The sequence below is a fragment of the Trichomonas vaginalis genome, chromosome II (assembly GCF_026262505.1).
Source record: "Trichomonas vaginalis G3 chromosome II, whole genome shotgun sequence".
Classification (NCBI taxonomy): Eukaryota; Parabasalia; order Trichomonadida; family Trichomonadidae; genus Trichomonas; species Trichomonas vaginalis.
Genome location: NC_067204.1, coordinates 10,005,120 through 10,029,334, shown reverse-complemented (window position 1 = coordinate 10,029,334; position 24,215 = coordinate 10,005,120). Strand labels below are relative to the sequence as shown.

Here is a 24,215-nt window from a genome sequence, read left to right as displayed (position 1 = left end):
TGAATTACGGAAAAAGTGAGGTCAAAAGTGAAATAAATTTGCAGAACAATTTTCATTGAAATAAGACATTGAGTATCACACTTTAGTGAATCAACATCTATAAGAATGAAGTGTTTTGAAGCTGAAATAATATTGAATAGAAATTAATTTTTTCTGAAATTTTGAATGAAATTATGGGAAATAAAAAAATTACTAAATATTGTATTCATACAAATATATTATTTTAAAGGAAAAATAGATGCTGATAGAAACGATGAAAAATTTTGAAAACTTTACAATTAATTTATGTTCGTTAACCACAGAGCTTGCAATCCAAAGCTCACGTTAGACTACAAGAGTCATGAAGTCTCATACTAAGGGATATCCAACATATATTTTAATAATCTAATGTTTGTGACAAATATTCAACATAAAATTAAGTTTTCGTTTCGTTACAAGGCATTCATACTTTGGAGATATCATATTTAATGTACAGAAAAGTTAATATTAAACAATACATGCTAAAGAATTAATAAATAAGATAATAAAATAAATTTATACGTAATTACTTTCATTTAATATGCTTTATGCTGTATAATATTGATTAAGAGGCATTAAAAGGTTCCATAGTCTGCTTTTATAGGCAAGATTTTTGATAAAAATTTAAAATTTTAAAAAATGATGAGAAAAGGAAAAAAAAGGTAAATGAGAGCAAGAGGAGGGAAAAAAAGAAAAAGAAAAGAAAGGGAAGGGAAAAATAAAAGAAAGAAGGACATATAAAAATTTAGATGCGCATTCTTAATGCCGAGGCGGCTTGCCGCCGAGGCGCGATTTTTTTAGGCCTCTACGGTAACCCGGCAATGTTTTTTTAAATCTTGTACAGCCCTATTTCAATCTAACAAAAAAAAAACTTTTGATAGAATATGAGCGGAGATGGGAATCAGATTGAAAAATTAATAATGGATATCATATTGTATGTGCGTATATGAAGCTGGAGTATCCACCATGTTATGTGTAGATGAAAATATCATATGATAAATAAAGGGCCGTTTTTCCAGATCTGAAAAATTCCATTCAGAAAAAAAAATTATAAAAATTTGAATCCTAAAACCTTCATTCAGGACTGCCCTATTGTTTAATGTGGCATACATAAAAGATATTTGGTTAGTGGCCGAGATTCCAATGATGAGCATTTCGATACGATATAAAAAAGAACTGAATTAGAGATAAAGATTAATAAAATTAACGATAGAACTGATTTTGAAAATTCATCATCCCCGAGCTAACTGCTTGTTGTTGAATCTTGATCAAACTAAAGTATGAACAATCAGCCGATATATTTCTCCTGTCTTCTCTCTTTCTTCATCTTATTGTCTCAATCTCTGAACTACTTGAGTTGCCATGAAATAAAGCCAAATGATCATTGTTATTTTGTTTTAAATCCTGTTTGAATATTTAAGCTATTCTCGAAATAATTTTAAAGATTTTTGAAGAAATTCAATAAAAATTCTGCTTAATCCTTTCTATTCTAAACTGCCCATTCGCTTATTCTATAATTACAGATTTATTTTAATGCTAGAGAATCACTTCAACTTATTTTTCGAAATAAATATAGAAGCAAATATCACTTAAAAAACAATAGAATGCAAAATCATTTCAAATATGTGGAAAGAGTCCCCTCATAGGATTTGAATCTAGAAATTTGGCTCATAATATCAAATGGTAGACAGTGTAAAATTTCACTTAAAAAAGAAATCCCGCCAAATTCAAAAATTGAGAGAAGTTTGCCGAGTTTGTAAATTGATGCGTTTATGTTTGGTTTATTGCCAGCCGTTTATTATCGAATCGGGGAAGGTTTAATTATGTTGATACTCCTCGTGAAACCTTTAATTTTATTTTTAATTTGAAGAAAGACTTTTTTGGATGACTTTACAATTTGTCAAATTTATATCAACTTACAACAAAAGTTAAATCCAATAGTAAAAAAGGTTTGACTACTGAGGTGATATAATATTATGGCATGATTTTTAAATTTTCAAGAGGTGTGAAAACCCCGCCAAATTTAATTTTGAAAAGTTTACCACAATCAAAAATTGAGTAAAACCGTCAAAAATATTTGGCGGGGAAAGCGGCGGTTTTTCAGAACATAAAACTGATGACATCCAAGGCAAAGGATTCGCAGCCAGAAGTTAAGGAAGAGGAAAAGAAGGAAGAGAAGCCAGAGAAGAAGGAGAAGAAGACTGAAGAAAAGAAGGAAGAGAAGAAAGAAGAAAAGAAGGAAAAGAAGGAGAAGAAATCCGACGCTAAGAAGGAGGAAAAGAAGGAAGAGAAGAAGGACGACAAGAAGGAAAAGAAGTCCGAGGCAAAGGAAGAGAAGAAAGAAGAAAAGAAGGATGATAAGAAGGAGAAGAAGGAGAAGAAAGAAAAGAAGGAAGATAAGAAGGAAAAGGTCGAGGACAAGAAGGAAGAGAAGAAGGAGAAGAAGTCCGACGCTAAGAAGGAAGAAAAGAAGGAAGAGAAGAAGGACAAGAAAGATAAGAAGGAGAAGAAGGAAAAGGCCCAGGAGAAGAAGGAAGAGAAAAAGGAAAAGAAAGAAAAGAAGGAGAAGCCTGAAAAGAAAGAGAAGAAGGAGAAACCAGCTAAGGAATCAAAGAAGGTTTCCAAGAAATCTGAAAAGAAAGAAAAGTCCGAAAAGAAGTCCAAATACAACTTACGCGAGCTTATTGCTGAAGCTATTGCTGCCAACGCTACAGAAGATAAGGCATTTGTCAGTTACCAGAAGATTGCCCATTATATCTTCCAGTATACAGACTTAAACAACTCAAAGAAGATGGTTGGTACTATGGTTAAGAAACAACTTCCAAAGCTTGTAGAAGAAAAGCTCTTACAGCAAAAGAGAGAGAGTTATAAATTCACATCTGCTGGAGCCAAGAAGATCAAACCAGAAAAGGTTCCAAAGCGCTCTGTTGTTCATGAGGATGCTAAGCCAGTTGAAGAGGTACCAAAGAAAGATAAGTTGGTATTTATTACAGCCTCTGGACGTGTTTCATACAAGAGAGATCTCGATTAAATGATCCTTTATTTAGATTTATTTATTAAATAACTAAGTCATTTCTTAACTTTCATCTTTCCATGTATTTTTGAAGAACTAAGAAAAAAAAACTAAAATTTGATAGATTCATATTTACAAACAAACAATTTTTCTATTTGGATATTTTATAAGGTTCCGATATGCTCAACGGTGGTTTAGGATTCATATATTTAGGCTTTTCATTATTCATCGGTATCGTTACATCCATTTCTTCTAAATCAGATTCTAATACAGGTATCAATAAAATCTTCTTATTGGTGGTTTCCTTTGTGTCTTGTTTAGGTTCTGGCGGCGCTTTTTGGTCTGATGATTCCGATGAAATAGATTTTTTATTAGATTTCTGTAAAGACTTTAGCTTCTCTGTATTAGCATTGTAATTTAGATATTTGATCTTCCTCTCTGATGCGAATGGGAAGATTTCAGTGGTTGATAAAATAGCTCTTGAAGTGTTTGGCTGAGATTCTTGGCTTTCCTCCTTTTTCTTCTTAGCGCCAGTTACAACTCTATTTTTATCGAATTTCTTGTGGACGATATTTGCAAATTCATCATTTTTATTTGCATCTGCGCGAAATCCAATTTCTATATAATCATGTGGTAGAGTAACTAATGTGAACTTCCTATCTTTCTTCAGAAGTGTCTCGCCTTCAAATGTTACTTCTAACCTTAATTTATTATTTGTAACTTTCCAGTCTGTTTGGATTCCTGTATCCATACGTGGTGGTAAAGGTCCATTAATATTCAAATCTGATTCAATTTCAGTTGAATCGGTAAGTAATTCTGTATCATTTAATGAAGCTAAAATTTTTTGACTAAGTGATATCTCTCGACTTGATTTACTGCCAGAATATTGCATTTGCACTGATTTTTTCTTTCGGAGAGGATAATTTGGAAAGTATGTATCTCTCCATTGCGATTTTTGATTCCTTGATGTTTTTGCTGATGACTGTGCTGGAATTATTATTGTCTCTGTTCTATTTGCTGATTCTGGATTATCATTTATCGATATTTTGATACTACTAGTTGAATTCATTGATTCTGACCTGGAAATTCTTCTACTAGCAGGCTCAGATCTGCTTGGTGTATATATCATATTTTTGTCTTTCCTTAAATCATCCATAGTATCAATACAAAAATAACGAGAAAAAAAAAATATACCCAGATTTTCCTTACTTTTACCACCCCTCTAAAGCTGGGAACACCGCCTATCGTTGGGAGTAGCTATTAAATAGAACCACCAAGGGTATTTTTCGAACTGCCGGTGTAGTGTAGTGCAAACATCTGACATAATGATTCATTATGCCAAGGTTTGATTCCCATTTAGCTAATTTTTTTCTTTTTTGGATCATGAATTTTTTTTTGGGTCACTATAAGATTTGTTTCATGTTCTAAATCTGCTGCATATGTAATCTATTTTTATTTACCTATTTTTTAAAAATCTATTGGATTGCCAAATTTGAATATATTTAAAATCATAAAAATCCAAAAACTATAAATATATGTTTTATGCATAGTGCCGATACTCAAATATCAGATTACTTAGATCCATGAATAATATCCGAATTTTTTTTCTTAAAATTAAACTTCAAAACTTCTTGCAATCTTATTCTTAATCAATTGTAAATTTTTAAAACCATTTTTTAAAATAATTTTGCGTAAATTTTATTCTCATAGGGTTGTTAAATTCCGGACGATAGGTGTCATCATAGTGTCTTTAAATCAAAAATTTTATTTTGGAGTTAGTTTTATTGATTTTTCAATAAAAAACATTTCTAAAACAAGAAAATAAAACGATAAAATATTTATATTTTATATAAGGATCTTATATATTTAAAATAAATATCATTTTATTTTTTTCATTGGTGTCTGTCAAAACATAATACACTATTCAAAAATTCAATGTGTCTTGCGGTTTCAAAAGACACCTTCAAATTGAACGATAGCACAGACACTATTGAATTTTACCCATTGTATTTAGTTTTTACCCTTTTTATTTTTAAGAATTAATGACTGAAACAGCCGTTTTGCTATGACCTCAATCACTTTTATTTATTATTTTAAATATTATTTAATTTTATTATTTGAATAGGCCAACTTATATTTGAGAAGCTCAATTTGAGACCACTTAATACATTGAAATATCATAAATATTGAAATATTAAAAAGTGTATTTCAAAATATTGAAATTATAAAAATTTATAATACTGAAATTGAGACAAATTAATAAATTCAATGTGTTTTTTTTGAAATAACTCTCAAATATTATTTTTTTGTTTATTTAATGATGAATAAATATGATTGCTTTAGTCAATCATAAAAACTAATTTAAGTTTAAAATAATGAAAGGATAATTTGATCGTTTTTTAAAATACAATTATTTTTGATGATTTGCAAGAATCTTTGAAAAGAATATAATATAGGTTCTATTTTTGTAAAATTTATCCAAATCATGTATTACATAAATTACGATTAAAACGATGAAAGAACCAAAAAGTGTGTTTTGTGTTTTGTTGTTGCGTGTTGGATGCGGGATCCTGTTATTTCCGAAATCGACAAAAAATATGGAAATTGAATTTCCGAAATCGAAATTATATTAATGTTTTTAATATTCTTATATCAAAAGGATTAAAGTTCATTAAGAGAAAAACAATTCTTCTTCTTCAATCTATTGGCGCATTTATTTCTACACGCCAATAAGGAAGGGAAAATTATAAGACACCATGGTGTCTTCAAAACGCTAATTTTTGATATTTTTAACAACCCTATATTCTCATGTTGTTTTAATCGAAAATTGATACATTTTCAAAAAAATAATATTGACTTATGAAATTCATTTTTAAGGTGAAATAGTATTGTTTTTATTAAAGTATATGAATAATATATAAAAAATTAATGAATAATATAAGCAGATTTTTAGTTTACAAAACAAATATGAGCAATGCAATTTCAAACTTTTGCTGGCAATTTCGATATTGCTCAAGTTTGTAGTATTTGTGATACCTATAACATCGGCTTAATCAAAATTCGATTTTTCTTATGAGTTATTGAGAAAATTTGATTGCAATGAGAAGGATTTCGACGTTTTTGATAAACTAAGAGCTGAGCTTTAGGGGTTCAGTTCATTTATGGCTGTAGTTTGATGCGTAGATCTCTTTTTTATTGTAAATTCTTTCAGCATGGAGATCGAGAATGAATCTTTTGAGAACTTTATGAGTTTTTACACCCGTAAAGAGGTCCTTCGAGGAAAGATAGTCCAGACTACATGAAGATGTGGGTTAACCAAAAAAATCCGATGGTTTCCCCATATTCATGTAGATCTTCGAAAAAATGAGCACCAAAAAAGCCAAAAAAATAGGCTTTTTATTGGATTTGTACACTAGATCAATAACCTATTTAGGATCTGACACTCTTTTTAGCCAGAGATATGAGGTCCTTTCTAGGAAAACGATCTATTCATCCATAAAAAAAATGAATTATCGTTTTCCCCAGAAATTACATGGGGAGTGGTAAAAGTAAGGAAAATCTGGGTAATAAGAAAACTTTACATGTCAAAAACTCTATAGCATGGTGATATCCCATTATCTAAAGTATATTTCAGTTAGCAAGGACATGGATAGAGCTATAGCTCCATAGAGCAAAAAAAATTAATAATATATATAATTTATTCCATAAGTAATTCCCAAGAGTATGGTATTTCTATATTCTCCTCATTAGTTAACTTTTTAGCGAAAAATACAGCTTCGTTGAAGCCTCTTCCTTCATGAACGAAGAAGAAAGCAGCAGATAAGTCGATTTCTGGCTGCTTTTGGAGGCAGTTGTATAAATCTCCAAATACTGTATTCTTTAGCATTGCTTGAACTTCTGTATAATCTTCGATTTGGTTAAATTTAATTTTAGGAGCTAATTTTCCTGTAGCTCTAAGAGCAAATGGCCAGTCTCTAATCTGTTGTTCTAAGCAGAAGACCGATGAAACTGTACGAACAAATAATACATCCTTTATTTTGTTTTCTTGGGCAAAGTGTGCGATTTCTTTTGAAAATTCTAGTATTTTACGCTTTTGTTTTGGTATTGAAGATGCAATTCTTAATAAAGCAATCGGACCTAATAAAGGAGTTTCGCCAATGTAAACATCTACTGCTGTTGCAAGTTCTCCACCTTCTTTCTTGTAAGGATCTGGTGTAACTACCATATCGACGTTATTTGAAATAAATCTACCAACTAATTTTCCAAATTTGTAACAAATTAAATCAACTGTTAATTGATCAACTGATCCTGATCCACATGATGGTACAACAAGTATTCTGCCTTCAAGTGAATTTTCGCCAATTGGTACAAACTTCATTTTCAAAATTCTAAATTCGTCACTTTTTTCGCTAATTATCCTGATAAAAACCAATTATATTCGAGAGTGTTATACTTTATTGTTAGTTAGTATATACATAATAAATGGTTATTTTTCAATCAGATGGCCTTTGCAAGTAACTTCTAGATACATCTAATCTCTTTACTATTGATAACTGTACATTTTGAATTATCTGCTCTTTAATCCTTTTTCCATTAACTGTTATATCAGCCTGGGTTGCTTTAGTGCCGTGGCGTTAATTCAAACATCTGTTTTTAAATTCATAAAAAACAATTTTGATTTTTATCAAATAACAAGTACAAATATAAAAAACAAAAATATGAACCGAGCTCTAAATCTTATTACTTCTGACCAAGCATCAGCATTTCAGGATTCATTGCTAGCTTATTAACCTCGTTATGAACAGCCCTCTGATGAACTTGGCTTTCGATTTCGCTCCTTGCGTGCTTTCCTCTGCTAATAGAAACTCTTCTTGATTCTCTGAGGAGCAAATCGCCATCTCTCATCGAAGCCATTGATGTTAATTTGTTGTCATCCTCTTCTTCCTTATTTAATCCCATAGAATTATTAAGCTTGCTAGAAAGATTTGAATGAGAGAAATCCATTCTCTTTTCCCACTCATTCTCCCATTGTTCAATGAATTGTAATTCTTCAGCTTGTTTGAGTCTGACACTTTCAAGTCTGATTTGTTGCATTCTCTTTTCAAGTTCAACAGAAGCTCTGGAAGTAGCAAGTTTCTCCTCTTGTTTCTTCTTCTCATGCATAGCTTCAATTGATCTGTATGTCTGTTCTTTCCTTGTTTTAGCAAGCTCTGCATCATCTGCTTGTTTTCTTTCGACTTCTAATTGTTTTTGCAAGGCAAGAAGACGTTCTTGATCTGATTGTAAAGTGCAAAGAACTACAGCATCTGATGAGCCTTCTATTGTTGGATAGAACTTATCATTTAAGTATTTGAATGTTCTATATACATGAAATGCTGGTGGAGATTTATTGTAAAGTTTAATTGCATTTTCGACTAATATTGGAACTGCAACTGGACGGGGTGCAATATTAAATGTTTCATGATCTTCGTGCAGCTGGGTTTCATTCATTCCTAGCCATGCAATAACTGCAAATTCGAGAAATTGTGGTTCAGATAATAAAATAAAGTCCATTAATTGGATCCACGGACGGTCATAAAGAGAAGTGGAGAATATAGATCTATAGGCAGGCCAAGCTACAAGGCTGGTTCCTAATGAATCGCGTAAACTTGGAAATTCTGTTGCGAAGATTGTATCAATCCTTGATAAAACTTCTGGTGGAGGACCAGGTATTTGAGTCATCCATTCTCCAAATGCGTTTGTAAGCAATATAATTACAACTTCAAAGCAAAATGTAAAACTATTTGGAAAAGCATTGGTAAGTTTTTGTGCCATTTGTGGTAACCAATCGCAATTGATTAGTGGTGTATGCCAATGTACTAATGCATTTGTCAAGCGAAATGCTGCTTGAGAAACGTGTTGATTATCGCAAAGTGTTTTTACATTTGGCAATGTTGGTTTAGATTTGAATGACTGTGCTTCTTTCACATTGTTAGGTAGTTTCAAAACGTAGCTCCAAACCATTTTTCTGTGTTGATCTGGAAAAAAATTGAATTTTTTAAGTAGACGAATTAATTTCTTTGGTGATATATCTGCAGGGGGTTCTCCTGGAGGACCAAGTTGCATAAATGTTGGTTCTGCCATTGCCATTGGACTGTATTCATTAAACATTTTCCAATGGAAACTGTACGTTTAGAGAATTCATCTCTTCACTAAATCAGTACTTCAAAAATATGTCATCACGGTCTTTATTGATTGGCTAACTGTTTTGGGAGATAAAGCAATGATTATTTAAATAATTGCTCATATAATTTTGGATATCATTGATAATATTTATCATTTGTAGCTCAATCCAGTTTGTATATATTATATAAAAAGAATTTTAATGTGATAAACGCAAATGAACATTTATTTTAAATAGAAATAACTACAATTGACATATAAAATTCAAAAATCATTACTATATTTAGCTTGAGTTGAAATATGATTAAAAGGTGAGTAATTATGCTACAAAATATACATGAGAGGAAGTAATATTCCTCATTAATAATATCTGTCATTAATCAAACACAATAAGATCTTCATCAATTCTATTAGGAATATCAGAGAATTGCTGGTTCATGAGTTCTCTTTGTTGTTTAAGATGTATTTTTTCTAAATCATCTAATTCGGTCTGATGCCTCTTTAGCAAAGCCTTGTACTCTGGGTCTTGAAGAGCTAATTCGTTGAGTGCATCTGAGGAGTCATCAAAATTTTGATCCGAAAAACAAGATCTAATATCAGTCAATGATCTACTAAGCGCGGCACTAATTTGTTGTCTGATTGATGCTTTGACACTGGTTTCTTCTGATACTGATAAATTGAGTGTTTGAGCAAGTTCTGCAACAATTGAATCAATTTCATCATTCATTGTATCAAAAGGGAAACCTATCTTAATGTCTTCGACTTCCCTATGTATCGTGAGATTGATATCAACATGAGATGGGAAGTTTGCCCTTGACATTAAAAAAAAGTGGCAAATAAAATGGCATTGTAAGGAATTCTCAATTTCGGAATGATGTAAATCGCAACACGTTTATTTATATTAAAAGAGATCTAATGGCATAATTATATTAAATTAATTTTTTATTATTACTTCCGTAATTGTTAATATAATTATTGAAATTTGAAAGTGTGGCGGAAGAATTTGTAAAAATATTTAATTCTAAAGAGGAAATAAATATTTATGTATTCGGCCTGTGGGATAAAGAAGTTGTTTTAAATTGGTCTATTCTCTATGAGTATTGCTAAAATAATGCGATTTTATAGAGAAATTCTTAATTTCAAACTGACTAATGATAATTCTAGGGATGGTAGAAAGCATTTGCACATACACTTAACTTATAGAAATTTTAAACTATACGCTCTTGATATATCACAATTCAAAAAATATTTAATTCAAATATGCAATAATGTTTTAATACAAGTGTACAACAGAATCCCTTTATTGACGTGCTTTCTTTTCGGGCTCGAAATTAAAAAAGAACCCAAAAAAATAAATTAATCGTATCTTTCGAACTTCATTTATTCGTTTTACTCCATGTACTATGATCACTTAGTTTTGTATATTTATGACCTTAATTTTTATGGCCTAATTCCTGGTGGCCAAGTTGGAATCCATCGATCTCGTTATAATTTTACTTATTTGAATTACAACATTCATTAAATGATGTTCTTATAAGATACTGATCTAATATTTTCATTTACAAATAAGTAAGGCAATCACGCCATAAGTTTTCAATTTTTTTGAATGCTTTTTCTCCAACATTCAATTTATAAAAATAACCGAATAAAAAATATCACTTCATGATTATTCTTGTTTGTTTCATGATATTATTAAAAATATTGCACTGGCCAACCATCAATTTTTATTATTTTTTTCACTGACCCACTTTCAATGGCCCAATATAATATGGGTAGTGCACTTGATTCCTGATAAAATTGATTTAATTGTCTTGTTTGTACTTTATTTATCAGAATTTTTTCTGAGGATTTTATCATTTGAGCCATTTTTCCGAGATGTTAACAAGTGCAACATCCTCTTCATCCTTTAACAGATTCGTAAAGGTAGTCATTGATGGAAAGTCATTTGAGGCTAAGCCAAACGAAAGAATCCTTGATTTATTCAGCCGTCTTCACATCCAGATTCCACACAAGTGCCAAGGCATGCACGAATGCGGTCTTTGCCGTGTTATCGCCAATGGCAAGAAGGAATTCTCTTGCAACACACGTATTACAGAAGGAATGGTCATCAACACACAAGATCCAGGCATCAAGAGGTCCAACATCAAGAAGGTCCAGAGAATGGCCATGAAGGACGAGGATATTGCTAATGCTTACAAGATGATCCAAGATCCAACAAGAAAGCAAACCCATATCGATATCACAACAGGTTCAATCCAATTGAACCACGCTGCTTGCATTGACTGCTACAAGTGTGTCGATATTTGCCCAACAGGTGCTCTTACACATGGAAATCACCTTCAAACATTCGGCCACTTCGGTCTTCGTGACTCTGGCTGCGTTTCTTGCGGTGCATGCGTTGATGTTTGTCCAACAAAGGCTATCTCCGTCACAGACAACGTTCCAATCTGGAGAGGAGCCATGAAGATCAAGGAATCCACAAAAGTTGCTGTTGTTGACCTCACTCTCTGCCACGTTCTCGAAAAGGAGTTCGGTCTTCCAGCCGGTTCAATGACATACGATAAGCTTGCCGTTCTTCTTAAGAATATGGGATTCCATTATCTCCTCGATGCAGCTCTCATCAACGATTACGAAATCGTCAAAGACTCTGCTCGTATCTTCAACCACCATACACAAGGTTTCCTTCAGACAATCGGCTCATTCTGCCCAACAATGACACGTAAGCTTCTCGAATACCCACCAACACCAGCTGAAAAGGTTGTCGAATTCCTTACAACACCAGAACTTGATGTTACAACATTTGTCATCACAGATTCTCTTTCCCGCCGCTCAGAAGCTACATTCTACATCAACAACCCAGATATCTACCTTTCTGTTGGTGTTACAACAGCTGAATTCCTCAAGATATTGAAAGAAGACAAGCCATCATTTGATGGAACACCATGTGAGATCTTCCCACTTGGTTCTGCACAAGGTACATCCGCTATCACATCCGAGCGCTTTGCTGAAGCTGTTGTTTCAACATTCGGCAAGAACTACCTCACAATGAGAACACCACCACTCCACTTCTCAAAGCTCGATGACGGAATCAAGATTGCTGAGTTCACAGTTCAGGATGAAGTTAAAGCTCAAGTTGCTGTTGTTGAAGGCGTTTCTGATGTCGACAGACTCTACGAGAAGGACTTCAAGAACATCATCTACATCTCACCAAACGAGAGATTGCATCCAAACACTGTCGCTGCTCTTCCACAAATCGATGCCGAAGCATCAAAGAGAAGCATCAAGCTTGCTCATGAGAACCCAGATGCTATGATGCTCTGGCACAGATTCCTCAAGGAAATCGATGATGAGAAGTGGCTCAAGAGAAAGAAGTAAGAAATTTATAGAATGCATAATGTTATACCATATATATAATATTCTTAGAGTAAAAGAAATTTGTTTATATTAATTGTTGTTTTTATACCAAGATCTGACAAATATGAAATGATGTAAAATCTCATTCGAATGATATGCATTCATTATATACCAATTTGTTAATGTAGTTTTTAGACAAAACCGCTCTAATCGCCCTAATAATTCAGTGCAGCTTCATGCCGCCATATAAATTCATTCACACAAGAGCCATACTGAAAATATTCGCAATAGAAAGCGATTTATTTTGTGAAATCTTTTATGTCCATTGGTATTTAAAATATAACTTCTGATCCAAGATTCAATCATAATATAAAAAAATTAAAAACTAAATTTAAATATAAGATATACTTTTAAAAAATTTAAGCGAAGATTGTCTTGAGGTCGTTAACGAGAGAAGCAGTGAGTGGCTGAGCCTTTGTTAAGACCTTGATATCAATTTTTTGAGCGCCAAACTTGACGTGGATCAAGATCTTGAATGGTGTGGAAACCAACAATCCCATGAAGATCTCTTCCTGGCCAATTCTCTGAACTGTTTTAACTCCTACAAGAGTATTCATCAACTTAGAAATCTCATCAATTGTCAATCCTTCTGTTCTTGGCAATGAGTAGACAATTTCACTTCCACCAGACTTCCAAGCAGCTCCGAATTCAGCTGTTGTTGCCTGTTGTGGAGCGATGAATGACAACAAATTGGCTGGTAATGGAACATTGATGTTCTTTCCATTGTATTGGATGTTTGCAGCGAACTTGAACTGTGGGAATCCCTTCATTGTCTTAGGGAATGAATAAGTTGCCAACATCGTAACAGCGTTCTGTTGTGGGATGCAGTTAATTGTGTGTGGCTGAGAAACAACATCTTTGTTGAGAACTTCTGGTCCATCAATACTTAACTTGAAGTCTCCAATTGGTGTCGATGTTGCGTTCATTACTGCAACTAATATCTTTCCTTGGTTTGCGCATGCGATAACTTTAATCATTTCATCTTCAAATACAGGTTTCGGAGAAATTCCTGACTGAGAGAATTCAATAATTTGTTGTGGAGGAGGATTTTGCAACTCTTGTGTTGCAATTTCTATATTTTGTATTTGTTGTTGAGACAATTCAACTTTAACAGGAGAAACAGGTTGTTGAATTTGTTGTTGTTGTTGTTGTGGAGAAGAAGGAGCTTGTTTAGAAATTGGCTTCTTAGCAATTGGTTTAGAACCTTTGAAAATAGAAGCTGCGAGTTTGTCTTTCTTCTCTTGTTCACTGTTTTGATTCTTCTTTCCTGCGACAGACAATTTAGCGAACATTGATGGTTTCTTTGATGGAGATGAATATGTTTCTTCTGGTCTGTAAGTGTTATCAGGAGAAGCATATCCTGCTGGTGTTGCTTCTTGTTCTGTTGTTTGTACAACCAATCCTTCGTTACTCCAAACAGCAGCAACACCTGAGACATTCAATGTTGTTGTGTCTTCTTCAACTTGTGTTGAAACTGGTCCTGAATTGACACCATCAGAGGAATAAACATTTCCTGGTGTGTTATGTGGATATTGAGTGTAAATAAGTGTTGGCTTGTTTGTAACAATGATATCTGTGTCTCTGTCATCAATAGGAATGTATTGACGGCCACCATTTGCAATTGCTTCGTTGACAAAGTCATCGAGGAATGATAACTGTGGATCTTCTTCTTCATTCATTGATAAAACGATGTTCAATGATTCTCTGAAATTCAACAATTGCAATGCTTCGTAACAGATGTTCTGAACAATGATGGATCTAGATTGTTTGTAGTTCTCAAATACATCTAATACTTCTTGTGGAACTTCTTCAATCTTTGGTAACAACTTGAGAATAGCGTTCAAAACCCATTCTCTTGGATTGTCATATCCATCAGCCAAATCACATAATAACAAAATAATGAAGGATAAATCGTATTCATCGGATAATTCAGCGTAATTTCCAATGACATGGGAAATTACTGTTACAAAGACATCAGATAATCTACGAGATGATTGAGCGACATCCAAATAAAGATTGACAATTGATCTCCTCATTTCTTCATCGCATTCTTCATCAATGATCTTCATGACTTGGAATGCAACTTCAGGACGAACAAAATCACCTCCAATTGCAAATAATTGTTCCATTGTCTTTGCAAACCAAATTGGTGATGGAGAGAATTTTGATGCGATGTCAGTGATTCTATCAGAAAGATCACGTCTGATGATTTCATTCTTTGTGCGCTGGAAGAATTTCAACATGTTGATAACAATGATCTGTGCATTGTCATCTGATGCCATGTTGTGGAGGAGATTCAATGTGATCAATCTGATACTTGGATCAGGATGTTCGAGGCAATCAATGATTGTCGACTGGAATTCAGCAGCAAAGTCAGGAATGGCTGTGAGAAGTGATAAACCAATGTATTTGTAGTTCTGTTCTCTAGAACTCATGAATAACGAAATTGCACCTTTAAGTTGAGGGATTTCTGTAAGATCAAGTGCAATTGCTGTTCTTAAGGCTTCGTAGAGTACAGATGCTGATGCAGGAGACTCAAGATTTCCTGATTGCAATGTTTGAGTGATTAATGGCTCAATTTGGTCATTGATTCCTGTCATGTTGGCGGCAATCTTCTGTATAAGTCTGTATATGTTGACTAATATGAATGGTGCGCTCATCTTCTGATGAGAATATTCGATCTTTACGTTGTTAGTGACAATAACCTGTGCAACACGTGTAAGATCACCGAGGAGGTCACAAATCTGGCGGATGTTGAGTTGGTTCTTGAGGAGAGTTGTAAATGTGCAAACAACTGCATTAACTATGGAAAGATCTGGATCTGAGAGGAGACGGCAGAGATCTGGGAAGAAATCAACAACACAGGATGGATCCTTCTGAATGAAAGAGTGTACGCACATTACGGCCTTTTGTCTGATTAATGGGACTGTGTGGTTAAGGCATTGGCCAACAAATCCAATAACTGGCTGGATAAGCTCTGGAGTAACAAGTTGGGCAATTGCTGTTAAGGCAAGGGCCATGGATGTTGGATGGCCGGATGAAAGATCGCGTTGTGTTGAGTTTACGATGAGAACAATGAGATCTGACTTGGAGTCGAAGAGTGCAGAGCATGCTAAGTAACCGAGAGCCTTTGTCATCATCTGGGAATCTTGTGTAAGATTAACTGCCTGAATTTGACCGAAAGATGTATCGTATCCAAGAAGAGTAAGATGTACTAAGGAAATAACATTCTCGTAGAGATCTGAAAGACCAATTTTTGTCTTTCCAAGGACTTTCTTCACATCTTGCATCCAATTTGAAACGATTGCTTCTTCTGCTTCACGGCTCTTGCATTCACCAATATTGACGCAAGTATCATGGAAGTTCCTAGAAAGCTTAATCTTCTGTACGCCTTGACTAAATATTTTTTTGGTTCTGAAAAAAATGATATTTCAGAGAGGTTTACCACAAATTGTATAAATATTTTATTATGAATTACTATGCATTATTTATGAATTTCGCAAAAAATGGACGATAATTTCGGTTCATGAATTGTATCATATTTTGGATAAATTAGCCTTATGCTTCACAATGTATTTTAACTATGAAAATACGAATATTTCAGGAAAACTCTTATCCGCTTAAAATTCAATAGTTTACAATAATGATATCGGCTTCGAAAAGAATACAGTTGTATATCTATATTGTCTATATGTGTGCATCTTTGCAGGAATATTAGAATAAAGATGATTATATGAAAGGTTTCGGAATATTATCGATGCATTTCAGTATGTAATACTAGCATGCATAACGCACGCAGTTGTGCAATCGATGATTCTGAATTATCTCAAAATCAAGACTGATTTTGATAAGAAGAATTTATTCGATTTGGTGTTTGTTGTTATTAACGATATTAATTGGATTGCCAATAGGAATACTGTAGTATTGTGTAATGTATTTGTTCCAAATTTCTCAAAATTAAATCAAATTGCAAATCATGGCTTATCAGTATATTCGGCAAGCAACCTCACTATATACCAACAGATGTGCTATATAAGATCAGTTTAGATTATTGCGACATTTATCAAACTAATGATATTAAATGAATGCTTTATTAAATCGATATGGTTAAATATTCCATCCCTTTACGAATATTTCATATCCGTAATGATCATTCTCAACATTAACTAGCGTGTTTTTGTATAATCCGACAGATCATTCTCAACATTAACTAGCGGATCTTATAAAATAATTTACCTTTATTCAGCTTTTTGATATCTTTTGTAGTGATTAGTTCTTATTCAGCTGTGTATTGAATATTAGCGCTAATATGTAACGAAAGTTTTGAAAATCAAACTTGCTAAATTGCTTCGTTAAGTTTTCCTATCAAAAACTGAATGTAATCACTTACATTATGCAAGTCAGTTCAAAATTTGAAGTGAAATTGAGAATAGAAACAAAACAGACTTGTAAGCTTCATTATTCTGTTAGTTTATAACTGCGAAGGTTAGTTTATCATTATCTATTAGTATCCTTATTATAAAATCAAAGAATGAATTTCTGATAATTTGGAATTACGGAAATCTGTTATAGATTTCCACACAAACTCATGAATGAAATACCATGCCTATGATAATAATATGTTCGCAATTTATTTGGAAATTTATATCGAGCGAATCCTTCGTACAAATACATTTAAATGAATGTTAATTTTTCACTTTTCATAAAAAAATTTTTTCTACGAAAAAAATACGTTTTAAACTCAAATGTCTGTAGAAAGGCCGCGCCTTGGAAAGACAGAAGAACAACCAACAGTTCAATCTCGCACAATCAAGCGTAAGAAAGCAACAGTAACATCTCGTGGACTTGGAATGGCTCCAAAGCCAAAGCCACCGCGTGAATTTACCCAATTCCGCCGTTTCTATGATCGTGGCGATCTTCCAATTTCACGTAACTACGGTGATGAACAAGGTCCAATTCACTGGAAAGTTTCACCAGATCTTCTGGATTATCACCACTATTTACCAGTATTTTTCGATGGTCTTCGTGAAACAGAGGAGCCATACTGGTACTTCGCATATTACGGCACTCTTGATCTCATTGCTCAAGGCCCAACAAAAATTCTCGCTGTTGTTCCACAATTAATTATTCCGTTAAAGAAAGATCTAAATACTCGCGAGCCAGAAATATTATGCCGCTGCATGGCTGTCATTCAGGCACTTGTTAAAGCAGATCCTCTCATCAGTGAGGCTCTTGTTCCATATTACCGCCAGATTCTCCCAGTCTTTAATGAATTCTTCCTTGATAACAAGAACATTGGTGATCGTATCGAATATAGCCAGCGCAAGCACAACAATCTTTCTGATTTAATTCACGAAACTCTTGAAGAAATGGAAAAGAGCGGAGGTCCAGAAGCTTACATTAACATCAAATATATGATCCCATCATACCAGTCCGCTGTTGCTGGCAGTGCTTAAATTTATTTTTATTTTTTTTTTTACTAAAAAACTTCTGTGCCATTAAATTACATTCATCATTCACAAAGAAATTCAATGACTTGTCTAATTTTTTGATCTTTGGAATATCGATTTCCGTTAGAAAAAATATCAAACTAAAGAGAGCTCATTCTAAAGGCATTTTGCAAACACGTTCTATTTAATTCAGAAATACCCCATAATTAACTGTTTTTCAAAGAATATCGAATAAAAAAAAGTTATTTATTCGATCCAAAAACTAATCATAATGGTTGATAACTTAGTGATTGATTCAACAGTTTTTCACATTTAAGATAAAATTAACAAGAACTTTGTAATGAAGTTTAAAATTATTGTCAAGTTCATTGAAACTCCAAATATAATGATTTCCTTGAAGTGACTTGTATAATTTTGTTTGTTTGAAGATAATCATCTGGATGTAAATCTTATTGATTTCGACTTTCATATTGTTATTGTGTCATTTAATACATATGATATGATCTTAATTAAAGTTCATAATTTTATTTCCGAAATCTTTGTGATCATTGATTTCCAAATGTATAACACAATATTTATATTTATTTATTATAATGACTTTAAAAGATATTTATATGTTAAAATACAAATTTGTCATTTTTCAAAAAAAAATTATTCATGTCCGACAAAGACATTCATCCAAATAAATTCAGCGAACTTCGAAGTATCTACAAATACTACATTGATTCATATAATGCGTTATATCAGCTGAAAACTGAAAATGAAGAAGATTTAAACTCAATTTACAAACTGATCAAAACAGAATTGATTGATTCAAATAAACATCCACCACAAATAATTATTCGAGACATTTTAAATATAATTCCGTATAACAATCGCTATACAAAGTCATATTTATCTCTTGCCAAGCTCATATCTGATGATTACCATGTCACAGATGTCAGAAATGCTGGACCTATGTCAGACTTCCTGTTTTACAAAGAACATGGAATTGAATTAGACAAATTTGATGATTTTGAAAAAATTTGCTTAAAAAATCTGGATATTCATAAAACAGATACAATTTACAGAGCAATTATGTATAATGACTTAGAAAGATTCATTGCATTCACTGAAAGAGATGGATTTGATGAAGATCAAACACTTGAAAGCAGATTATATCCTTATGAAGAGGAATATTTTAATAAATTTTCATTGCTTGAATTATGTTGTTATCATGGAGCAGTTGATTGTTTCAAATTTTTACAAAGAGAATTTGAATCAAAAATAACTCGAACATGTTTTAAATTTTCGTTTTTAGGAGCAAATCCAGAAATCATGAGCGAATGTTTGAAATATCAAAAGCCAAATTATAAATGCATGAAATATGCAATTATTTCACACAATATAGATTTTATTACATTCTTGATGAATGAATACAATTTAGGGATAGTTTTAGATTATTGTGCCAAGTATAATAATATTGAATCATTATTAGTTTATTTCGATCAAACTAATAATGTTTACACATGCTTTTATATTTCGGTGGTATTTAATATTCCATCTCTTTGTGAATATTTTCTTTCAAATGGTATAAATATCAATGAAAAAGATGAATTTGGACAAACTACTCTTCATATTGCAGCACAATATAATAATAAAGAAACAGTCGAACTTCTTATTTCACATGGAATAAATATTAACGAAAAAGATAAAAATGGACAAACCGCTCTTCACAGAGCGGTATATTATAATCGTAAAGAAACAGCCGAACTTCTTATTTCATATGGTATAAATATCAATGAAAAAGATAATAGGGAAGAGACCGCTCTTCATATTGCAGTAAGCAATAATAGAAAAGAAATAACCGAACTTCTTATTTCGCATGGTATAAATATCAATGAAAAAGCTAAATATGGAGAAACCGCTCTTCATATTGCAGTATATTGGTATAGTAAAGAAATAACCGAACTTCTTATTTCACATGGAGCAAATATCAATGAAAAAAATAATAATGGATAAACCGCTCTTCATATTGCAGTAAGATCTAATAGTAAAGAAACAGCCGAATTTCTTATTTCACACGGTGTAAATATCAATGAAAAAGATGAAGATGGACTAACTGTTCTTCATTATGCAGTAAGATCTAATAATAAAGAAATAGCCGAATTTCTTATTTCACATGGTTCAAATATCAATGAAAAAGATGAAGATGGACAAACCGCTCTTAATAATGCTGCATATTAATCATGAACCAGTTGTGATAATCGATTCATCTATTCCTGGCGTTATATCTTGTTTGCGGTAGCATCGAGATATATAGGGTAACAGGAAACTCCTGTAGCAATTAATGATCTAAATGCTCACGGGCTCTGGTTTGTAAAATTGAAATACTTATATTTATGTAACTTTGATTAAAAGTATTTAATGAAATCGAAGGAATCAAATTAGTTTCATCAGAGATAAAAAAATGATTTTGAATGGCGTTTTGTTTAGCAGTGTTGAATTTTCATTTGTAAATGAGCCATTTAAAAGGATCATTCTAGCAAATAGAGATATGATTTTCTAAAATAAGACTGTAAAAGAGTATTTATACATGTGTGTGGATATGTTTTCAAAATATATCTTTCTGTGTGCTTATTACTACTAAGAGTTGGACTACTTCTAATTTCATATTCAAATAGAAGTACTCCAACTCTTAGTAGTTATGGTTTTGAGTGATAAACAAAAAAGATTTTATTATTGGCATATAGCAGTATTAGACGACAATGCGAATTTTCGAATTATAGAATTTTTAGCCTGATAAAGAGCCACTCCATTATAATGCGTGTTTTCACACGATATACATAGATATCATTCATCAAGAAAACATCCTCGAAAAAAATGATTAAAATATACCATTAAAATTCCGGCATTTAGAGTATTTATACATATGTGTGGATATGTTTTCAAAATATATCTTTCTGTGTGCTTATTACTACTAAGAGTTGGACTACTTCTAATTTCATATTCAAATAGAAGTACTCCAACTCTTAGTAGTTATGGTTTTGAGTGATAAACAAAAAAGATTTTATTATTGGCATATAGCAGTATTAGACGACAATGCGAATTTTCGAATTATAGAATTTTTAGCCTGATAAAGAGCCACTCCATTATAATGCGTGTTTTCACACGATATACATAGATATCATTCATCAAGAAAACATCCTCGAAAAAAATGATTAAAATATACCATTAAAATTCCGGCATTTAGAGTATTTATACATATGTGTGGATATGTTTTCAAAATATATCTTTCTGTGTGCTTATTACTACTAAGAGTTGGACTACTTCTAATTTCATATTCAAATAGAAGTACTCCAACTCTTAGTAGTTATGGTTTTGAGTGATAAACAAAAAAGATTTTATTATTGGCATATAGCAGTATTAGACGACAATGCGAATTTTCGAATTATAGAATTTTTAGCCTGATAAAGAGCCACTCCATTATAATGCGTGTTTTCACATGATATACATAGATATCATTCATCAAGAAAACATCCTCGAAAAAAATGATTAAAATATACCATTAAAATTCCGGCATTTAGAGTATTTATACATATGTGTGGATATGTTTTCAAAATATATCTTTCTGTGTGCTTATTACTACTAAGAGTTGGACTACTTCTAATTTCATATTCAAATAGAAGTACTCCAACTCTTAGTAGTTATGGTTTTGAGTGATAAACAAAAAAAAAATATATCTTACCGTGTGCTTATTATAAGTAAAAGTTGGATTACTTCTAATTTCATATTCAAATAGAAGTATTCCAACTCTCTAAACTTTATGATTTTGAGTGATAAACAAAATATATCTTACAGTGTGCTTATTACTCCTAAAAGTTGGACTACTTCTAATTTCATATTCAAAAAGAAGTGCTCCAACTCTTAGTAGTTATGGTTTTGAGTGATAAACAAAAGAAAAAAATGATTAATATATAATAAAGTTTTTATTCCACATCATATTAAAATTCCGTCATTTAGAGGTCTACAATCCAAGGGTTTCCATTGATACCGAATGGATTTCCATTGTTTCCGAAATCAATTCCCCTGAAGACGAAATGTCTTGGTGGGTTGATGTTGTCTGAATTAAGTAACTGTGCCTTCTTTTCATCGTTTAATCCTTCAGCTGCTTTAGCTGCTTGTTCTCTAGCAAGCTTAGCCTCTTCAGCTTCACGTTTGAGTCTTTCTTCTTCAGCTCTCTGCTTCTCTTGTTGAGCTTTGAAACCTGGATTATCTGGATCGTCGCCAGAATCGTAGACAGCGCGTTTTACAGGGTCACCGAGGATTTCTACACCTCTGTTGATCTTCGCCATCATCCTTTCGCATTCTTTCTTCTTGGCTGGATCTGAATATTGATCTGGATGGTAAAGGCGTGTTGCTTTGCGCATGGCATCCTTTAATTGTGTCTTTGTAAAGTCGTGTGAGAGGTTAAGGAGCTCGTAGTAGTTGACATTTCGCTCGGCTTCATGGATATTGAAAATTTCTAGAATTCTGTCGTTAACGTGTTGTATTTTATCATCGATACGCTTTGCTGCTTGATAATCGCGGTTCGCTTCGTCAATATCGCCTTGATTAAAGTTGATATCAGCTCTTGCAGTGAAAACATCGGTATTATTTGGAAAAGCGTCGTCGAGATCGTTAAGGTATGATATGGCGCCTCTAATTGTTCCATTGATGGCCATTGTTCTGGCTTTCAAAGTCTCAGCTTTGACCCAAAGTTTGGATGTGTTCTTGCAAGCTCCGTTTGCGATTTTATGGACCTTCTCGTAGAACTTGGAAGCATCTTCAACGTTGGAGGTGTTCTCTGCTTCGGCGAATTTGTTGAAATAATTCTGAAATTCGTTGTTGTAGCGGTTCAATTTCTGGCATTTCGATTTGTCCTTGGCCTTCTTAGCGCATGTGAGTAAGTGGCGCTTGGCAAAATCGTGGTCAGCGTTGCATAAGAAATAAATACCACGAAGTTCGAGAATTTCGAGGTTTGATGGCTCGAGTTCGACAACCTTTGTGGAAATCTCAAGGAACTTGTCCTCAAGACCAAGTTTCAATGCATACTTGGCAGCTTCAATCTTCATATCTAAGGAATATCTGCATTTTTCAGCGAGGGTGTCGTAGGCTTGGAACACGACGTCGTATTTGCCTTCTGTAGTGGCTGTCTTGATCTGGGTGTAAAGAGCATCGATTTCATTGTAGAATTTGGTCAGTTCTTCATCTTCGGCTTTTTGTTGGTCAATCTTAGCCTGTTCGATTTTGCCAGTGTTAATATTGCAGAAACCACGTGATTTGTGTGCGTTCTTACGCATTTTTTGGTCTGATTTTGTGCTATTAAGAACACGGTCGAAATCTTCAATGGCTTCAACGAAATTATGAAGCTGATAGTTGCTCTGACCACGAAGATAGTAAATACTAATTTCATTTGGTGAGAAATTTGGAGAAATTATAACTTGAGTGGCATATTGAACTGCACCCTGGTAATTTTTCTCATCCATGTATGACTGAATGATATCAGCATCTCCACTCTCTGAAAGAATCCTCGATACTAAAAGGAAAAACATCCAAGAGGAGGGAATTAAATTCTGAAAACATGTAAGCTTCTCAATTTTATTTGATTTCAAGGGATGAGGCCAAATATAATCTGACTCATTCTTGGATGCCTTCCATATTCCGAAATTTAAAATTAGTATAAAGGTAGTCATACGATGAAATTCACATGGAATTCAAATAACGTCAATAAAAATAAACACATCAATTTTTATTCGATAAACCACATCCTAGCTATTCGGAATATAAAAATAAAGAGTACGTAAGATGTTTTTCTCATATAAACCATTTAAAATCTCTAAAAAATGTTTTAGAACTTGATAATGAAGTTTACATCAAAATGAAGAAAGAAGTGAACTTGGAATGCGAATTCACTCTTTCTTTACTGATAGTTTATCGCAACCATCGGTTTAAGAGATTAAGCTGACAAAAATATTTCAAGGAGTTATTGTGATTTATAGAAAACTCTACCATCAAATTCCAAAGATGTATTATATATTTCTTCAAATCTCACGCTTTGCAAATTTGGTTTTCAAGCAAAACGATATAAGGCAAGTAGAGTGGTAGAATTATGAACACATATATGGACTTAAGATTTG

General features: G+C 32.9%; 10 protein-coding genes across 10 annotated transcripts, besides 1 other annotated feature; 4 read left to right on the top strand and 6 right to left on the bottom strand.

Annotated features, from left to right (window-relative positions):
• The first annotated feature begins 675 nt into the window (after positions 1–675).
• Positions 676–867: a mobile genetic element.
• Positions 868–2,118: 1,251 nt separating this feature from the next.
• TVAGG3_0517770 (winged helix DNA-binding domain family) lies at positions 2,119–3,097 on the top strand (the record flags this gene model as incomplete). Its single annotated transcript, XM_001583244.2, has 1 exon — positions 2,135–3,049. One exon carries the CDS (start codon positions 2,135–2,137, stop codon positions 3,047–3,049), a length of 915 nt encoding a protein of 304 aa, XP_001583294.1.
• An 85-nt stretch (positions 3,098–3,182) lies between these two features.
• On the bottom strand, positions 3,183–4,187 carry TVAGG3_0517760 (uncharacterized protein; the record flags this gene model as incomplete). The annotated part of the gene is made up of 1 exon (XM_001583243.1): positions 3,183–4,187. One exon carries the CDS (start codon positions 4,185–4,187, stop codon positions 3,183–3,185), a length of 1,005 nt encoding a protein of 334 aa, XP_001583293.1.
• A 2,532-nt stretch (positions 4,188–6,719) lies between these two features.
• On the bottom strand, positions 6,720–7,409 carry TVAGG3_0517750 (proteasome assembly chaperone 2 family; the record flags this gene model as incomplete). The annotated part of the gene is made up of 1 exon (XM_001583242.2): positions 6,729–7,409. The coding sequence occupies one exon, from the start codon at positions 7,407–7,409 to the stop codon at positions 6,729–6,731; it is 681 nt and encodes a 226-aa protein (XP_001583292.1).
• A 51-nt stretch (positions 7,410–7,460) lies between these two features.
• TVAGG3_0517740 (regulation of vesicle fusion) lies at positions 7,461–9,181 on the bottom strand (the record flags this gene model as incomplete). Its single annotated transcript, XM_001583241.2, has 1 exon — positions 7,772–9,181. The coding sequence occupies one exon, from the start codon at positions 9,179–9,181 to the stop codon at positions 7,772–7,774; it is 1,410 nt and encodes a 469-aa protein (XP_001583291.1).
• A 224-nt stretch (positions 9,182–9,405) lies between these two features.
• TVAGG3_0517730 (uncharacterized protein) lies at positions 9,406–10,018 on the bottom strand (the record flags this gene model as incomplete). The annotated part of the gene is made up of 1 exon (XM_001583240.1): positions 9,570–10,013. One exon carries the CDS (start codon positions 10,011–10,013, stop codon positions 9,570–9,572), a length of 444 nt encoding a protein of 147 aa, XP_001583290.1.
• A 1,026-nt stretch (positions 10,019–11,044) lies between these two features.
• On the top strand, positions 11,045–12,623 carry TVAGG3_0517720 (photosystem I iron-sulfur center-related family; the record flags this gene model as incomplete). Its single annotated transcript, XM_001583239.2, has 1 exon — positions 11,069–12,568. One exon carries the CDS (start codon positions 11,069–11,071, stop codon positions 12,566–12,568), a length of 1,500 nt encoding a protein of 499 aa, XP_001583289.1.
• A 343-nt stretch (positions 12,624–12,966) lies between these two features.
• Positions 12,967–16,014, bottom strand: TVAGG3_0517710 (adaptin, alpha/gamma/epsilon family; the record flags this gene model as incomplete). The annotated part of the gene is made up of 1 exon (XM_001583238.2): positions 12,967–15,897. The coding sequence occupies one exon, from the start codon at positions 15,895–15,897 to the stop codon at positions 12,967–12,969; it is 2,931 nt and encodes a 976-aa protein (XP_001583288.1).
• A 1,327-nt stretch (positions 16,015–17,341) lies between these two features.
• Positions 17,342–18,121, top strand: TVAGG3_0517700 (negative regulation of cell death; the record flags this gene model as incomplete). Its single annotated transcript, XM_001583237.1, has 1 exon — positions 17,353–18,063. The coding sequence occupies one exon, from the start codon at positions 17,353–17,355 to the stop codon at positions 18,061–18,063; it is 711 nt and encodes a 236-aa protein (XP_001583287.1).
• A 593-nt stretch (positions 18,122–18,714) lies between these two features.
• On the top strand, positions 18,715–20,603 carry TVAGG3_0517690 (proteasome regulatory particle assembly; the record flags this gene model as incomplete). Its single annotated transcript, XM_001583236.1, has 1 exon — positions 18,715–20,058. One exon carries the CDS (start codon positions 18,715–18,717, stop codon positions 20,056–20,058), a length of 1,344 nt encoding a protein of 447 aa, XP_001583286.1.
• Positions 20,604–22,006: 1,403 nt separating this feature from the next.
• Positions 22,007–23,771, bottom strand: TVAGG3_0517680 (response to very low light intensity stimulus; the record flags this gene model as incomplete). The annotated part of the gene is made up of 1 exon (XM_001583235.1): positions 22,056–23,771. One exon carries the CDS (start codon positions 23,769–23,771, stop codon positions 22,056–22,058), a length of 1,716 nt encoding a protein of 571 aa, XP_001583285.1.
• Between the last annotated feature and the right edge of the window lie 444 nt (positions 23,772–24,215).